The following is a 16,838-nucleotide window of genomic DNA, read 5'->3' on the forward strand; positions in this document are numbered from 1 at the left end:
CCACGACATCCGATTCCAGTGTTCCTTTTCCTGTACCAGCTGCTTGGCTTCAGAGCTTTCTTCTGGGGCAGGCTTGGGGCATAAGTGCCCACGGCCAGATATAATGTAGGTATGTGTCACAGGCAATAGTGTCTGGGGCCAGGGGTGACTCCATCTACTGGAATAGGCAAGAGGACTTGGGGCCACAGGCTTAGCAACAGTGCCTTGGAGACCCTGGCCAGTGGTGCCAGTCTGGGGGCCAGCTGGTCACTTATCCATTGTCAAATAGTCAAGGATGTTCCAAGACCAGTGCCAGCAGGACACTATGATCTCCTTGGCAAGTGGAAAGATCATGGTGCGTGGCCGACGTGTGTTGGTTCCTACCTGAGCTCCGGCACTGTGTGAACTGGCTGAGTTTGGCCAGATGCTCTGACCTTGCTCAGTTCCCATTCCCCATCGATAGACCCCACGAAATCGAATGAATTAAACAAGAGGGTGTGTGTGAGTGCCTGAAACATTGAGGGACCTCAGAAAACGGCAGCCCTGACTCTACTCCACGACCGTTGTACCTCCTGTGTACTGAGTTCTCATTAGCTACTGCCCTGGAAGTGCCCTTGGGGACACAGAGAATGTTGGCACCTCCTCTACCTCACTGGGGTACCACAGGCCTTTATGAGCATCACATGTTTTCAGATGGCCTCCTGCCCCAGCCTATGGAAAGGCTGCTCTGAACGTCATCGGTTCTAATTTGGGGATGTGAGGCTGAGTGTAAAGGAGTGGGCAGCACCATTATTAACACTGTTTTTGAAGCCCCAAGGCCGGGGGGGATTTCCTGGGGTCTGACGAATCTCTTTGCTAATTCAGGTCAGTGCAATATGGAGATTTGTGGAGTCCCTACTGTGTATGGGTGTCAAGGTGATGATGAGTAAATAATATGGTAGATAATAATAGCTTCTCTTTATTGAGCTATTGTTAATGGGCCATTCCCCCTCCATTACTTTTCTTTAGCCCTTAGAGCATCCCCTGCAGGGTAGCAACTACTGACTCCATTCTATAGATGACGGAACTGAGGTTCAAATACATTAAGTGACTTGGCCAAGCCCACACAGCCAGGATGTAGAAGACTCATGATTCAAGTTCACACACGATTGCTCTAGAGACTACTCTTTCCATTAACACCTCAGTGTCCCCCAGGAAGCTGCCATGAGAAAGGACGTAGGGAAAATGTTTTGGGGGAATTTATTGATAACGCAATCTTATACGAGAGAAGGCCTCACATAAAAAATAAATGAGGAATGAAGCTCAGAGGTAAACTGGATCTGAGTAGAGGGGGCGAGGATTGGGAATTTCAACACGAAATTGATACTCGCTGCAGCCCTGTTTGTAATGGAAAGGATCTGAAACCACCTGAGTGTCTCTCAGTAGGGAACTGGTTAAATAAGTTATCATCCAGTCATACGACGGAAGACTGTCTAAACAGCTGATTTTTAAAAAGCAGATCTATCGGGACTTATGTGGAACCATCTCTAAGACACTGTGCTGACTCTTCTCCATTTGCTCCTGTAAATGGATCCCTCCCCTCTCTCCCCGCTCTGCTCTGTGCCCTGGGAGCTGGTCCTGCTGAACCGCACCAACAAGACTCCTGAGTTTTCAGGCTTCCACTTGGGTTTGACCAATGAGAGGTACCAGCAGCAGACTGGAGGGCAGGAGGAGAAAGGAGCCAGGGTATTTCTTCCTAGCTCCTCCCTGTTTGGACAGTAGGGTTCTGACATAGCCTGGTGCCTCTACAATCTCAGCGGCTGCCTGTCAGCCCATCACCCATGGATTCACCTCTCCTTGGCCTCCGGTACCCTATTTCCGCTCCTTGCCCTTCTGGCGTTAAAATTTCTCCAGTTGGACTGAATGGAACTCTGTTGCCTGCTGGGATCCTGACTCTGATACAGACATATTTATGAACATTACAGAAGGGATCCCCAAACAGAGATGGCCCCCACTGACCTCCCAAGAACCTTTCCGATCAACTTCACCAGGAATGTCCCCACAAGTCCACCAATGGCGAATATGGACACGGTCACAGACCAGAGCAGAGTCAGAGTATCCAGGTCTATCCGATGTCCATGCCTTCTCTCCCACGACTCATTGTAAAAGGTCTTGATGTACTGAAAACAAACAACAAACCATGTTATTCCTCCGTCCCATTCTGCTGTCCTCGAAGCCAGCCAGTTTATAAACAAAACAGCTTTTATGGAGCATTGTCTTCATGCCAGGCACTTTGCTAAGCTCTCTTTGAGCTTTATTTCGTTGAATCCTTCTAACACATTTTGTGGATGGGCCCTATATTTACATCCTTTTGCAGATAGGGAAACTGAGGCTCAGAGAGACAAGGTGACTTGCTAAGCTAAGTGGCAAATCTGGGAGTCAAACTCAGATCTGACTCTGAACTTAAGGGAACCGCACAGCCGAATCACCTCAGAAATGTGTTTAAAATGTACGTACTTAACATAAGAGAAAATATTTACCACCTAGATAGGTAAAGATTCAAGACACACAAAAACACTAACCATAAAAGAAAAACAAAATGCTCGTTTGGATTTCATCAAAATTAAAGTGCTGTGCTCTTTAGAAAACATCATGAAAAATGAAAAGACAAGCCACAGACTAAGCTAACATATTTGCAACCCATATAACTACAAAGGAATTGTAGTCACAATATGTAAAGAGTTCTAATAAGTCAATAAGAAGACAACCCAATCAGAAATGAGTGAAAAACTTGAACAGACTCCAAAAAAAAAAAAAAAATTTCAAATGATCAGGAAGCTAATGACATGATGCTCAACATCATTAGTGAAAAGGGAAAAGCAAATTACAACCACAATGAGATGCCCACTTCACACTTATTAGACCCCCACTGCTGTCAATCCTGATTCAGTGGGTTTGGGATGGGACTGAGTGATTCTGATGTGCACCAAAGACTGAGGTCACAGCACTACACTCCCCAAGAGAGTTCCATGCTCAAGATGCTCATAGCTACCCATAGCTGCCCAATAAGGACCCACAGACTTCTCCAATAAGTATGTACGGAGTATGACGTGGCAGAAGAAGCATAGGGTCCGGTCACACAGACCTGGGCTTGAATCCCAGCACCATGATTTGCTAATGATTTAAACCAATGCTGGACCTTGGCTTCTTCATCTGCAAGATGGGAAAGATGACACTGATGTCTCAGGGCTGTTGTGAAGGTCATATGAGAACCTGGAGCAGTGCCCAGTACTTGTGTGGAGCTCACACAATCCCCAGGTCGGTTAACAGGTCTGGTAAGAGTAAGGAGTGACCAGCAGTGTGTACTTTCGTACATTGATGGTGGGAGTTTAATTTGTACAGTCATCTTGGAAAACAGTTTGGCGTTATCTAGAAAGTTGAAGATGATCCTAACCTACAACCCAGCAAATCCATTTCTAGAAAATTCCCCTTAGTTACCGAAGGGGATATTGGGGAGAGTGGGAGAGATAAATTAGGAGCTTGGGATTAACATTTACACAATACTATATATAAAATAGATAAACAACAAGGACCTACTGTATAGCACAGGGAACTATACTCAGTGTCTTGTAATAACCTATAATGGAAAAGAATCTGAAGAAGAATATATATATATATGTATGCATAACTGAATCACTTTGCTATACACCTGACACTAGGACAACATAGTAAATTATACTTTAAAAAATGGTAAAAACCAAAACAAAACAAAACAAAAAAACCTGGCAGTCTCATAACTGGAAAAAAAAAAACCACAACCCTCCTCTTTCCCATCTGCCCTAGGATACATCTATCCAAACATCCATGGTAGCATTGCTTATAACAATCCCACACAGAAAACAATCCAGATGCCCACTGACAGCAGAAGAGATAAACAGATTGTGGAATAGTTATAATATGAAACACTACAGCCACAAGCATGAATGAATTATAGCTACGTGCAAACACGCAAAATAAAGTCTCACAAAAAATAAGATTGAATGAAAGAAGCCAGAAACAAAAGAATGCATACAATGTGATTCCATACCTAACTTTCAAAAGTATGCAAAATTAAAAGGATTTGGGGGAATTATACAGAGATTATAAAACTACAAAGAGAAGCTTTCCCATTCATGTTTGACTAGACCACATGCTTTCCCATTCATGTTTGACTAGAGAGAGTACTCCTGACCTCTCAGAGACCTCTTGATGCTAAGAAGAACTTTCCTAGAAGCTTCTAGTAAACCTCTCTTTAAATCTTGTCCACCCTGGTTGGGGCACAGGCCAACTAATAAGCCAATCGTTGGAGAGTGGGATGGGAACCATGAGCTGGATCTCTGGTCCCGAATTCCATTTCTTTATCTTCCCCTCCTCACCTTATTAAATAGTACACCGTTCTCCAATTGCTCAGCTAAAAGTCATAACTGCATCCTTAACTCTGGCCCTTGATCCACACCACTCAGCTAAGCCATCTGGACCCATCTCTGTCTGTTATGGGTTGAATCACCCCCAACAATTCATATGTTGAAGTCCTAGCCTCCAGCACCTCAGAAGGTGACCTGTTTGGAGATAGGGTCTTACAGAGGTAATCAAGTTAAAATGTACTTATAAAAATGATACGTTTGGACACAGAGACGTGCATAGAGGGAAGAAGATGTGAAGAGACACAAGGAGAAGATGGCCATCTACAAGCCAAGGAGAGAGGCCTGGAACAGTCCTTCTTTCACAGGTCTTAGAAGGAACTGACCCTGCTGAAACCTCGATCTTGGACTTCTAGACTCCAGGACAGTGAGAGAATAAATTCCTGGTGTTTAAGCCCCCAAGTCTGCGGTACTTTGTTTTGGCCTCCGTTGCAAATTAATACACTGCCTTACCTTCAAAATACTTCTCACTTCTTTCGTCACTGAACCCAGCCCAAGCCATCATCCCTCTCCCTGGGGCTCCCATAACAGCCCACCATCGGGGACCCTCATCAAGTTGCCACACCCAGCTTCTCTGAGTGGGTACTGTGCTCCCTGTCAGTGCCTGGACATGAACATTGAACCTTAGTTTTCAAGTACTCCAGTGGCCATCTGTCATCCTTCTGGCTGCCCAGCATCAGAAGTCCCCTTCTAATTTGGGAGAACTTGCTTCCTTTTCTGAGCCCTGCGGGAAACAGAGCCTGCTCATCACTAGAGGTTGAAATTGTCAGGCACATGCTCTTCCCGGCATCCCCTGAAGCTAGGGAGTGGTCATGTGACTAAGGTTTGGCCAATCAGAGGCCTGGCTTTGCATGAAGCGCGGGAGGCCAAGAAGCGGGACTGAGAACTCTTTGGCAGCAAGGGCCTGCCAGGAGGATTGGGTTTGGGGCAGCAGCGGAGGCAGTGTCCTTTGCTAGCTGTGCAGGAGCGGCAGTGATGGCCACAGGGCACCCCCCCCAGGACCAGCTCTGGGATCCGGCTGCAGAGCTTTCAGGCCTGGCTCGCCAGTCCTCCCACCAATCTTGGGAGCCGCTCACTATTTTTTCAACAACGTCTTTTTTAGCTTCAATCAGACAAACGTTGTTGTTGCGTCCAACTCCTGAAACTCTACCAAAACACATAAATAATCCCATTTCATCCTCACAACCCTAGCAGTAGACACCCCGTTTACAGAGGAGGGAGCCAAGAGTAAGGTAACTTACCCACAGCCACGGGGCCAGTAAGTGGTAGAGGAGGATTTATGCAAAATCTGCCTGGCTTCAGAGGCTGAACACAGCAACCTACCGGTGACAACCCATTTCATGACAAAGGTGTGAAAACAGGGCAGCTAAATCCAACAGGACATTTATTGACTTAAAGATCAGTATTGGTTAGGCCCTTGTTATGGGCTAGATGCCCTGTCAGGTCCCGGAGAGTGTAAGGAGGACACCCCTCAAGGAGCATACAATAGGGCGAGAAACAGCATGGTTAGCGCTAAGCCAGAGGGGTAGAGGAGCCACAGGTAGGCAGGTGGGTACAGGATGCCCCGAGGGCTACTTACAGGGTCCAGACCCTCCAGAGAATCTGGAGTGAGTATCCAGGACCTCCCAGGCCTCCTGCCCAATAATCAGCAGAGCCCCATGCGTTGAAGTTCATTCTTGGATGTCACTTGGTCCCTACTGCAATCCCGCACGGATTCAAGCAACTACAGCTTCATTGGGAGCAGTCTTGCTGATACCTGCTCTAGAGAGCCTTTTATTCCCACGCCCGCAGCAATGACCAGTTTCCTGAGTTAATGAACAGAAACTAAAAGGACGCTGTTTAGGAGGAGATGTTCTCTTTTCCTTTCCAGTCATTCAGGAGCCTGGCGGGAAAAGAGGCAGCTTTCATATCACATGCTGCTAGGTGCTGCTTTGGGAGTCTCTGCAGAGACTTCTTATTTCAATTTGGGGAAGCTGGACAACAGAAGTATCTGCAGAGGGCTGGAGAAGCCTGGAAGAGTAGCCCCCTGCGGAAACACATCTCCAACAGTCCCCAAAAGCTGGTTTCAGAGTGATGGCGTTAGTGATTAAATGTTTGTCTTTGGGTGTGAATTTAGCAAAGGCCTAGATGAAAGGCAGCCCAAAAGTATATCTGAGAGCAGAAGCCGGGTGTTGGGGGTTGGTAAACTAATTCACTGCAGGATTCATTCACTGGGTTGGAGATTCATGGAGCTGGTATACGTCAGCACTGGCTTGTAGTGCCTTGTACAGAGTGGAGGCTGAAAGAAATGTTTGTGTCTTAAATTGAATTTCTGCTATGGGCTGGTCACCATATAATAATAAAAATAGGTAACCCATAGATCATATTCACCATGTGTCACACACTATTTTAAGAACTGGACACGTGTGAACTCATCCCCTCTGCAACCCTATGAGCCAGGCAGCGTGTTCTGAGTTCTCTCTTGGGCAGCTGAGGAATCTGAGACACAGAGCCACAGGGCTTTCCCAAGGTCCCACCATGGGCACGAGGCAGGGTCAGGACTCAAACCCAGGCAGCTGGACTCCAGAACCCATCTCTTAACTACGATTCTATTCCCAATCTTAGTATGGAAAACATAAAGATGATCACATCAATACCCCAGTTGCATGTGGAGAGACTGAATTAGGGAAGAAGAGGGGACGTGGAATCAACATTGGTTGACTGCTAAGTATGTACTGGACACCTGTATACTTCCCCTCGGCTCAGCCTTGCAGCCATCCTGTGATGTTTCATGAGAGCCAAAAACTCTGGAGTTAAGCCATGCATCTGAAAGCTACACAGAATCCAGTGGGACTGCAGACCCCACTCATGCTCACAGCGTCTGTGCCCTGGCTTCAGAGCCTCCTCTTCCTGGCTGCACTGCCACGTTACACTCCTCAGTCCCTTGCATCTGGGGGGAAGGGAGGGTCATAGGACTACTGCTCACCAAAAGTGTGTGAGTAGATGTGTCACCTCCATCGAGGATTAAGGGTTCGTGTGCCTTCTCCTCACTCACTCCCTTTCCCTGCAGGCTAGTCGTTCACAGAGAGTCCAGCAGAAACCTCTGAAGCCCTGAGGAATGGGGGAAGGCACTCAGCAGAAGAAGCCTGGGCCCCTGTGTGGCTGCATGGAGCAGAGCACCGCTGCTCACCTGCTTTGGGTGGTGACGTGAATGAGAAATAAACTCTCATTGTGTTCGGCCACCGAGATTTAGGGGCTGCTTGTTATAGCAGCTGGTTTACTCAAACACAATGACCCCCAAGCCCATGACAATGACCATGACATGAGGCTTTAGGAAAGAGGGAAGATTTAGGGCAAAGTCATGAAGGATGGGTAGGTTTGGAGATATGGGCCTTTGACTAGAGGTTTCCTTTTATATTTGGGGGAAATTGTAAGTCTCCATTTGAAACTAATATTCTGCAATAAAATATAGTTTTAAGATCAGTGTGCTAGCTAATCTCTAGGCCCACTTTGGGCCATCTCGTTCATGGAGTCCACATTTTACACTTCCATTGGGCCTACTTCCCAGAAACCCATTCTTGTGTCTTTCTATCTGGATTTACATACCTACTTCCTTACCACCAGGGGCCTGGGTTCCCACCCTGTCTTCTAGAGACGAGTTCTGCAGTACCTGCCTTCAAGGAGCTCAATGACAAGAGCCGAATAAGCATGCACTTACAACATGGAGTGGAAAGAGCTGGGGCATTGGGAAGCTGAGAAGGGCTGCAGCCACTCAGCCACCCAGATCAGGTACGCAAGAAAGGCGGGGTCAGGGGGGTGGTGGGTAGGCTTGGGTTAGATGATGGTAGACAAAAATTCTCAAAGGTGGAGGAGCTGATGGCATAGATGATGACATAGAGAAGCGATAAACGAGTCAGTGGGTTTGGAGGGTGGCCCAGCAGCTGGAGAAAGTTTGGAGAACAAGGCAGGGGCTGGTTGGAACTTGACTGCCAGGCTAAGGAGTCCGCACTTCATCCCATGGCCGTTGAGGAGCGATTGGAGGATTTGTTCATGGAATCGAGATTCTGCTTTGTGTGTCAGAACATTCACTGTAGGTGCAGTGTGAGGCTATTTCAGAAAGTTTCTCCTGGAGGCGGCTGGGCCAGGCAGGAGGCTCCTGGATTGATAAGACGTGATGAGTCTAATAGAAATGTTTGATGAATTCATCAAGGAGAATTTATATTATGACTAGTAGTGATTAGAGTCCAAACTGCAAAGAAAGTCATAGAGGCCACGTGATTAAAGGAAAGGAGACCCAACGAAGAGCTGAGAATCTTGGGGTCAAGACTTGCTTGCACTGCTGAGTCCTGTCACCTCTAGCAAGTGGCTCTGCCTCTGAGGGCTGGGTTTCCAGTGGTTAAGGACCCTGGAATCCATTTTATTCAACTCTCAGCTCGGCTTCTTTTATGCTGGGTGACCTTGAGGAAGTTACTCAACCTCTCTGTGCTTCAGGCCCCTCATCTGTGAAATCATTTTCCTCCCTAAAGAGTTACCGTGAGGACTTAATGTGAGGATGAACGCAAAAGACGGCGCTGGGTCCACAAGAAGCACACAATACAAATCAGAAGCTGGGATGGCTGGTGGTGATGTCCATATCATTATTTCTATCTCGTGAAATAAGAGTCCTAGACTTGTTAGACTTGTTTATTTCTCAGGTCTATGAAGCCATGAGTAATTGACCACTATCTCCCCAGCCAACAACACGGGGGCCAAGCTTCTGGCACCAAACTGAACCATGCAATTCCCAGCCAGGAGGACTGGCACAGGACACGTCCAAAGGATGACAGGAAATTACCAGACAATGGGAGGCACATTACCTTGTAGGCTGTTTTACAATGTTAATGTTCCTTACTGATTCGCACAGCCTGTCACGAACCCATCTCAGATTTTTCTCAGGAGTGCTATAATAATACTCGTAAATAGAACCCTTCTGTGGATGGGCCAGAGTATACACAGCATTGCATAATAGAACAAGTCATGCCCGTAACTCCTTAGGGATTTGGAGAAACAGTCCGCACCACTGAACACACTGGCGCAGGGAGGAAAACAGTACAGAAGTCCTTACAAAAGTGCCCACCACCAAACCGGGCTCTTTGAAGTAAGGACCACACAAGACAAAATTCCATAAGCCCAGCAGTGGCACCTAATGTCACCCGAGTAGCAGAGCTGAGGCCTCCTATGCAGAGAAAGTGAACACGTCTGGCCAGAGACTTCTAGCCTCTGAAAGGTCTGCTTGCAAGATGGGCCCTGGGCTGGCAGCAGGGACCTTGGATTTGGGGAGGGACCCCACCATTCCCAGAACTGAGAAGAGGGGTTTGTAGGGCCGAAGCTGTGCCAACAGTGTGGTTTGCGCTTCTTTTCCGGAGTCAGGAATTGTATACATGCCAAGAGGAGGTGCCTCTGTGACCGACCTCCTATAAAAACCCTGAACCTTGAGCCTCTGATGAGCTTCCCTGGAAGAGGACCGCTCACGTTGCCATCACAGCTTGCTGCTGGGGAAATTAAGTGCGTCCTGCGCACTGCCATGGGGAGAGGACCCTGATCTCCTCTGCACTTTGCCCCAGGCACCTTTTCCCTTGACTGAGTTTGCTTTGTATCCTTTCCCTGTAATAAATCACAGTCATGAGTAAGCCTCCATGCTGAGTCTTATGGGTCCTCCTAGCGAATGATCAAACCTGGGGTTGTCTTGGGAACGCCGACCCACCTCCCAGGTCCTTAGGAAAATATCCGGCTACATCTCGACTTAATATTCAGTTTGCAGGTTTGTGGTGGCTTATTTTCTTCCTACTGTGTGATTCCCCTGGAGGAGTTTGGGTAACTGAGGAAAAAGAGGCTTCTGTACTTCCAGACACCTGAGACTATTTCACTCCTGCAGCTGGCTTTCAGAATGAAAAATGAACACAGTGAAAGGGGATACATCAGTTGCAAATGATCGTTGGAGAGTAAGACTTCCAGAGTTTTCTGGGTTCCCCCCTCAACCACTTTTGCAATGAGGAAGGCTGGCCCGACACTTGGGTTTAATTAAATAGAGCACGAAGAAAGAAAGTTTCATTTTCTATGTGGCCCCAGGCAGGAGCAGAGAGACGTGTGCGTGCTCCCAAATATCCTTCTTATATAAAAAAAAAAAAATTGATCTGGAGCCTCTCTCCTGCTGGAATGTGCTTTTGAGAGATCGCATAGCTGTGTTTGCAGGACATCCACACAGTCCTGTGCATCCACACAGACCAGCTCTTACTTTGAGATAACATTTCCCACTCCTTTCTGCACGTCCTCTGGTTGTCTGGAGTGAAAAGGTGAGATTTTTCATTACTGTTCAAATTGCTTATGGCTGCTAAAAATCAGTCTTGAGGCAGTAGGGACTCTCATAGGGCTTGGAGTCTGTTCAAATCCAAGTTCAGGGTGATGGTTTTGAGCACCAATTATGGAATAACTTATTTGCAGAACAGGAATAACAACCCTAGCTTGCAGATGGGGCTGCAGGAAGAATTAGATGGGGGTGAGGGGTCCCTAGCATGATGTCCAGCATATAGTAGGTGCTCAATAAATCTCAGTGTTTTTCTCCCGTGGGTCAGAAAGAGAATGTTTCCAGTTTTATTTGTCTGGGTTTGTTCATACCAGCAGTGCCATCCAACCTCCTCCATCCAGGTTTTCCCAACTGCTTGCCTTGCTGGGTTGGCCGTTCCCCTGTTCCTCTGTCTGGCTACACCTCCCCCACACCTCTAAGCAGAGCTGCCCTGAGCATGGATAGAAATGTGGTCCTTTCCCCTTTATGTTCAATGAGGCGTTTTTCCCAGAGGAACTTTATGAAATGGGAAAATTCTGAATCGAAGAGGCAGGCATCTCTGCTCCAATAATCTGGGGACCCCAGAAGTAGGCAGGGGTGGCACCCACAGTCTGGAACACCCAGACACCAGCACCCCAGGCCTGGAAAGGCCCCCCTCCTCCTGTCAGCCAGCAGCTCTGCCAGCTCTGATTAAAACCAAACCAAACAATGACTCACAGATCCCAATGTAAACAACGCGGCAGCAACTTATACTGGAGAAAAACTGAGGACAATCTTAGAGGTCCACGTTAGGAAGATGGGACATCTATGTGACGCGGCAGTACACAGCTGTCAGAAATCCTGGTGATGGGGAATATTCAGTAACATGGAAAAATGCTTACAATATAAATATTGAGCCCAAAAAAGAGAATATAAAATGGCATATATGATGATCTCTGCAGAAAAAAAAGTAGATTTAGGTAAAGCCTTAAAAGTGGCCTCTGAGTGAGGCCGAGGTTGTGACTATCCATTGGCTGAGTGGCCTTGAGTCAGTTACCCCATCTCTCTCCTCTTGGTAAAATGGGATTATTGTCACAATATCTACCATGTGGGCTGGTATCCAAATGAGAGATACAGTCCGTGTTTCGTAGAAGGGGAATCATAGCAGTAGTTTTATCATTAAATTATTAAAGTTGTACTGTTTGCTTTTGCTAATAGCAGCCTGTTTTGCTTTTATAACTAGTGAGACAGGGTGAGGCAAAAGGAAGAGAGAAGAAAGGAAAAAGCAAGAACTGAGATTCCCAAATCAGAGGCAGTTCTGTTCCACACTGAAATTAACCAGAGATGCCCGTCTCATCAAATAACGGCCAGTGGTTTCTGTAATAACAAGACGCGCTGGTTTCTCCTGTAATCTCAGTCCCCTCCCGCCGAGATGCGGAGCCCCGCTCTGTGCCGGTGTCTGCAACAAGCTCCACACTCATCGTTCCTCCTACTTCTCCCTGTTAAAGGTCTTGGAGCCCAAAGACGTGCCCCGCCATGTGCCCTGCTTTTCGGAGAGCACAGCGTCTCCCAGAACAGTGGCTAAAACGTTAGCACAGAGTGGGATTAATTGCAAGGACCAGACCTCGCTTCTGGTTCTCCGTCTGCGGGTTCACTGGCATCTTTTCTTTGGCCAGCATCTAACATCTGCTGCTAACTGGGATGTGGCTCTACTCTTGCCCAGAGAGAAGATGATTTTACTCCCTATCGCCACTTGTTTACCTGCCCTTAGGGAAGGATTAGGGAGAAGAAAATGATAAAATATACCATTTCTGCTGGGAAATGTATGACGAGTCAGAGTCAAATTAATTGTTCTGCTGGAGCCCTGGGCTTACATACTAACACGGGGTGGGGGGGGCGGGAAGGGGGGCAGGGAGGTGAGCTTCTGTCTCCATTCCAAGAAAAGAACAGATGTCACCAACTCAGAAATCATTGGAAAGGTGAGTCATTCATTATATTCAATAAAAGCCAAACCACTCACTGTTATTTTTGTGGAGGCTGGCATTGTTTCAAGTAAGTCCTAGTTTATACGCCTTGGGAGCGGGGGCAATAAATTAGACCCCCCCAAAGCAAAGGTCTCATTTATTTTTTCTTTCTCACTCCTTCCTTCTCTTATTCACTAATTCATTTAACAAACTTTTTTCAGTATTTTTATGTTTAGAACATACTTTTGTAAGATATACCTCGTATATATACAATGTACAGTTGTGTAATTAACAATCTGGCTCGCCTTTCTGGAACCCAGCAGGACCCTATGGGACCTTCCCGGGACAGACCCCTCCCCCAGAGCCTCTGCTGTAACTCCTCTCTGAAGGACCTAGATAACAGTGTCGGATGCACATTTCTTGAGCTGTTTTACAGATGCTAAAACCCCTACCAAATGCAAGATGTTAACGACTTGATGACCATGAGCACATAGCCCCAAACCTACAGGTGCCTAAGAATTGATAATGTTAACCCCTGTGACTCCGCCCTGTTACCTCACCATCAACCAATCAGAGAACTGTGCACGAGCTGATCACATCCCCTGATCACATCCCCTCACATGGCCTTTAAAAATGCTTTCCTGAAACCCATCGGGGAGTTCCAGTGTTTTGAGCACTAGTTTCCCGGGACTCTTTGCCGGGCGCCCTGCAATAAATGCTGCAGTTTCCTTCCTCACAACCCAGTGTCAGTAGATTGGCTTTACTGTGTGCAGGTGAGCAGACCCGAGTCTGGTTCTGTAACATTTCTTCCAGGTTCTTGAACAGTAGCCTCTAAACCCTTGGGATTTCCTGGATAGGAAATGTTGATGATAGGAGTGTCTTTGTTATCCACAGGGGGGCTCTCGGACCCCACCTGATGGTTTATGCAAGTGAGATAACCCAGTTTGGGGGCTGGCCATGCTGGAGATACCAACCATGTGGTTGGCAGTGGGGGGGAGAGCTTCAAGCCAGGTGGTGCCAGCCCTACCTCCAAGGAGGGGAGGGGGACTGGAGATTGATTTGATCAGTCATGCCTAGGTAGTGAAGCGTCAACAAAAACGCCAGACATGGAAGCATGGTGAGCTTCCCTGGTGGACAGTACTCTGTGTGTTGTTATGCATCGAGGTGATGGGAGGGTGATGTGTCTGGATGTCAAGGGGAGAGAACTCCAGAAGTTTCATGTTTAGAACGCCCTCACTCAGTGTCTCTTCTTTTGTCTGCTTCTGATTTGTATCCTTTTGGCAATAATAAAACTGTAACTGTTAGCATAGTGCTTTCCTGAGATTTTTGAGTTGTTCTAGTGAATTATCAAGCCTGAGGGGCTAGTGGGTGCCCCCAAATCTGTAACCAGTTGATCAGAGTTGTGGGCAGCCCTGGGATCCCCGAGCTTGCAGCTGCTGTCTGAAGCGAGAGCAGTCGTTAGAAGACTGTGCCCTTAGCCCGTGAACTTGGCCTACCTCTGGGCAGTCAGCATCTGAAGGCATCACAAACCTTTGTTCCAGGCAGTCTGCTGGGTGCCAGGGAAGCAATGACCAGCATTGTTTGCAAGGACACTTTGACCTATAGAATCCCATGCACTGTCCTTTTGCTAAACCTCAAAGCACTTGCCTGAACTGTGGGCCAGGACTGGGCAAACGGGCTCTAGGTGTTCCCTCTCTATTTTTGGAATCAGCTGTAAACTCTCGCTCCCAGCCACCTTCCTGTCTGTCCTCTCAGCCATAGCACTGCCTGTTTACTAGCTAATTTCTGTTTTCACTTAGGCCTCCTATTCAACACACTCATTTAGCTCAACTTTGGTCCTTCTGGGTGACTCTTCTTTTTTTTTTTTTTTTTTGCAGTACGCGGGCCTCTCACTGTTGTGGCCTCTCCCGTTGCGGAGCACAGGCTCCAGACGCGCAGGCTCAGCGGCCATGGCTCACGGGCCCAGCCGCTCTGTGGCATGTGGGATCCTCCTGGACCAGGGCATGAACCCGCGTCTCCTGCATCGGCAGGTGGACTCTCAACCACTGCGCCACCAGGGAAGCCCCATGGGTGACTCTTCTTAATGTCTGCCCCAGTGGTCACCCTGCTTGAGGCTGGCTGCTATCTCAGGCCCTGACTATGTGGCCGTGGCCCATCCTGCAGCCCCAAGCACTGCACAGGTCTCAGCAGGAATGCATCCAGGCCCACCACTCCCCACCCACGCTCCTCGTGATTGATTCCACCCGAGCCCCATCCGTTTGGGCCCATCCTTGTCTTTGTGGGACCCCTTTGGATGGGAGTCTGGGCTCCACAGGTTCCACTCAGGCTTGGACCTTTCATTTCTTTAGAATACTGCTTCCAGAATCTTCCTGTAGGCTCTCCAGACATCACTCATGAGCAAGAGGAATTTTGATTCGTGCTCTAAGCTGACACATCACCTCACCCAAGCCACATCAGCCCTGCCTGCCCGAGGACAGGCACCCTCCCAGACAACAGCCCTGGGAATAAGACTCTGATGTCTCCATCCAGCCCTCATCGGCCTCTCAGGTGAGATCCAGACCCAGGGGGCCCTCAGGCACCAAGGGGACATCTCCCACGACAGCTCTGGATTATCGTAGCAGCGCTAATGGAACAGATCCCAGGCAAGAAGCATTCTCCTACTAAAAGTCAAGGCTTAAAATGGCTTAAATATGAGGCCATTTGACAGGTTTCAGAGGAGCCCCTTTAGCCTGCATACATGACTGCTTGAAAATTCAGCAATTATCATGTTGCGTTTGATTGGTATGTAGATTAGCTCTAGATTTTGCATAGCCTTTACAAGGGCTCAGAATGCTTTAAATAGATAGGTAAATAGATAAATAAGATAGGTAAGTAGATAGAAAATGATAGATAGATAAGTAGATGGGTGGATAGATTGATAGAATCTAAAAAAAAACGGTACCAATGAACCTAGGGGCAGGGCAGGAATAAAGACGCAGATGTAGAGAACGGACTTGAGGACACAGGAGGGGGAAGGGTAAGCTGGGACGAAGTGAGAGAGTGACACTGACATATATACACTACCAAACGTAAAATGAATGGCTAGTGGGAAGCTGTTGCATAGCACAGGGAGATCAGCTCGGTGCTTTGTGACCACCTAGAGGGGTGGGATAGGGAGGGTGGGAGGGAGGCTCAAGAGGGAGGGGATATGGGGATATATGTATGCATATAGCTGATTCACTTTATTGTACAACAGAAACTAACACAACATTGTAAAGCAATTATACTCCAATAAAGATATAAAAAAAAGTTGGATTATTTGATAAATAGAGAAGTAGGTAGATGGACGGATTAGATAGATAGATGATAGATCAATAGATAGATAGATAGAACTATGCCAATTAGAATTAGTCATTGGAAACAGAAAAGATAAAGGTTTAGACATGCAGCAATAAATGGACAAAAGAGAGAAAAATATTAGGAATATAACATCTGTAGGAAAATTCACCACTCATGGATTGATTGTTCAGAAAGCCAGCCAGCTCTCTGCCAGGAGGTCCTAATGACCGCAGGCGTCCACAGGGGCCTCACCACTTTCCTGGAACCTTCAGCACAGAGATTAGCAAACATGGATCACTGGGCTAAATCTGGCCCACTGCCTGTCTTTGTAAATAAAGTTTTATTGGAACACAGCCTTGCCCATTCATTTACATATCGCCTATGGCAGCTTTCTCACTACAGAGATAGACTTGAGTAGTTGGGACAAAGGTCTTATGGCCTGCAAAGCCAAAAACCTGCAAAAGCTCTAGCAGATCAACTTAGTAGAGCAGAAAAAGGGTACACCTTCGAGTTCGGCAGACCTGGGTCAAGTCCCTGTCCGTGTGAATGCGGCAGAGGCATCACTAGAATTTTCACGAAGGGCAGACTCACATCTGGCAGTTTGGCTGGGCGGTGAGGAAGCCTAGGGGACTTGCCTTGGAACTGAATTTTCACACAAAGAACTTTTAAAAAATCTTAAATTTATCCATTTACTCATTCAGCAAATATTTATTATAAATGCTTACTGTGTGCCAGACCCCGTTCTAGGTGCTGGCAACAGAGAAGCAAGAAAACCATGAAGTCCATGTCTTCATGGGGCTTACTTCCGAAAATGGGGGAAGAATGGACAAGAATCAAATAAATATATAGTATCTCAGG

At 47.3% G+C, this 16,838-nt stretch overlaps 1 protein-coding gene across 1 annotated transcript in view; it reads right to left on the reverse strand.

Annotated features, from left to right (window-relative positions):
* The window catches only part of SLC2A9 (solute carrier family 2 member 9), a 210,231-nt gene that overhangs the window by 161,788 nt on the left and 31,605 nt on the right, over window positions 1-16,838 (reverse strand). The window contains 1 exon segment of the mRNA XM_089911655.1: window positions 1,978-2,138. Within this exon segment, the coding sequence (XP_089767781.1) occupies window positions 1,978-2,138 (161 nt within the window).

The sequence above is a fragment of the Delphinapterus leucas genome, chromosome 5 (genome assembly GCF_059928025.1).
Source record: "Delphinapterus leucas isolate spDelLeu-1000000601 "Yukka" chromosome 5, BTC_Dleu_Yukka2, whole genome shotgun sequence".
Classification (NCBI taxonomy): Eukaryota; Metazoa; Chordata; class Mammalia; order Artiodactyla; family Monodontidae; genus Delphinapterus; species Delphinapterus leucas.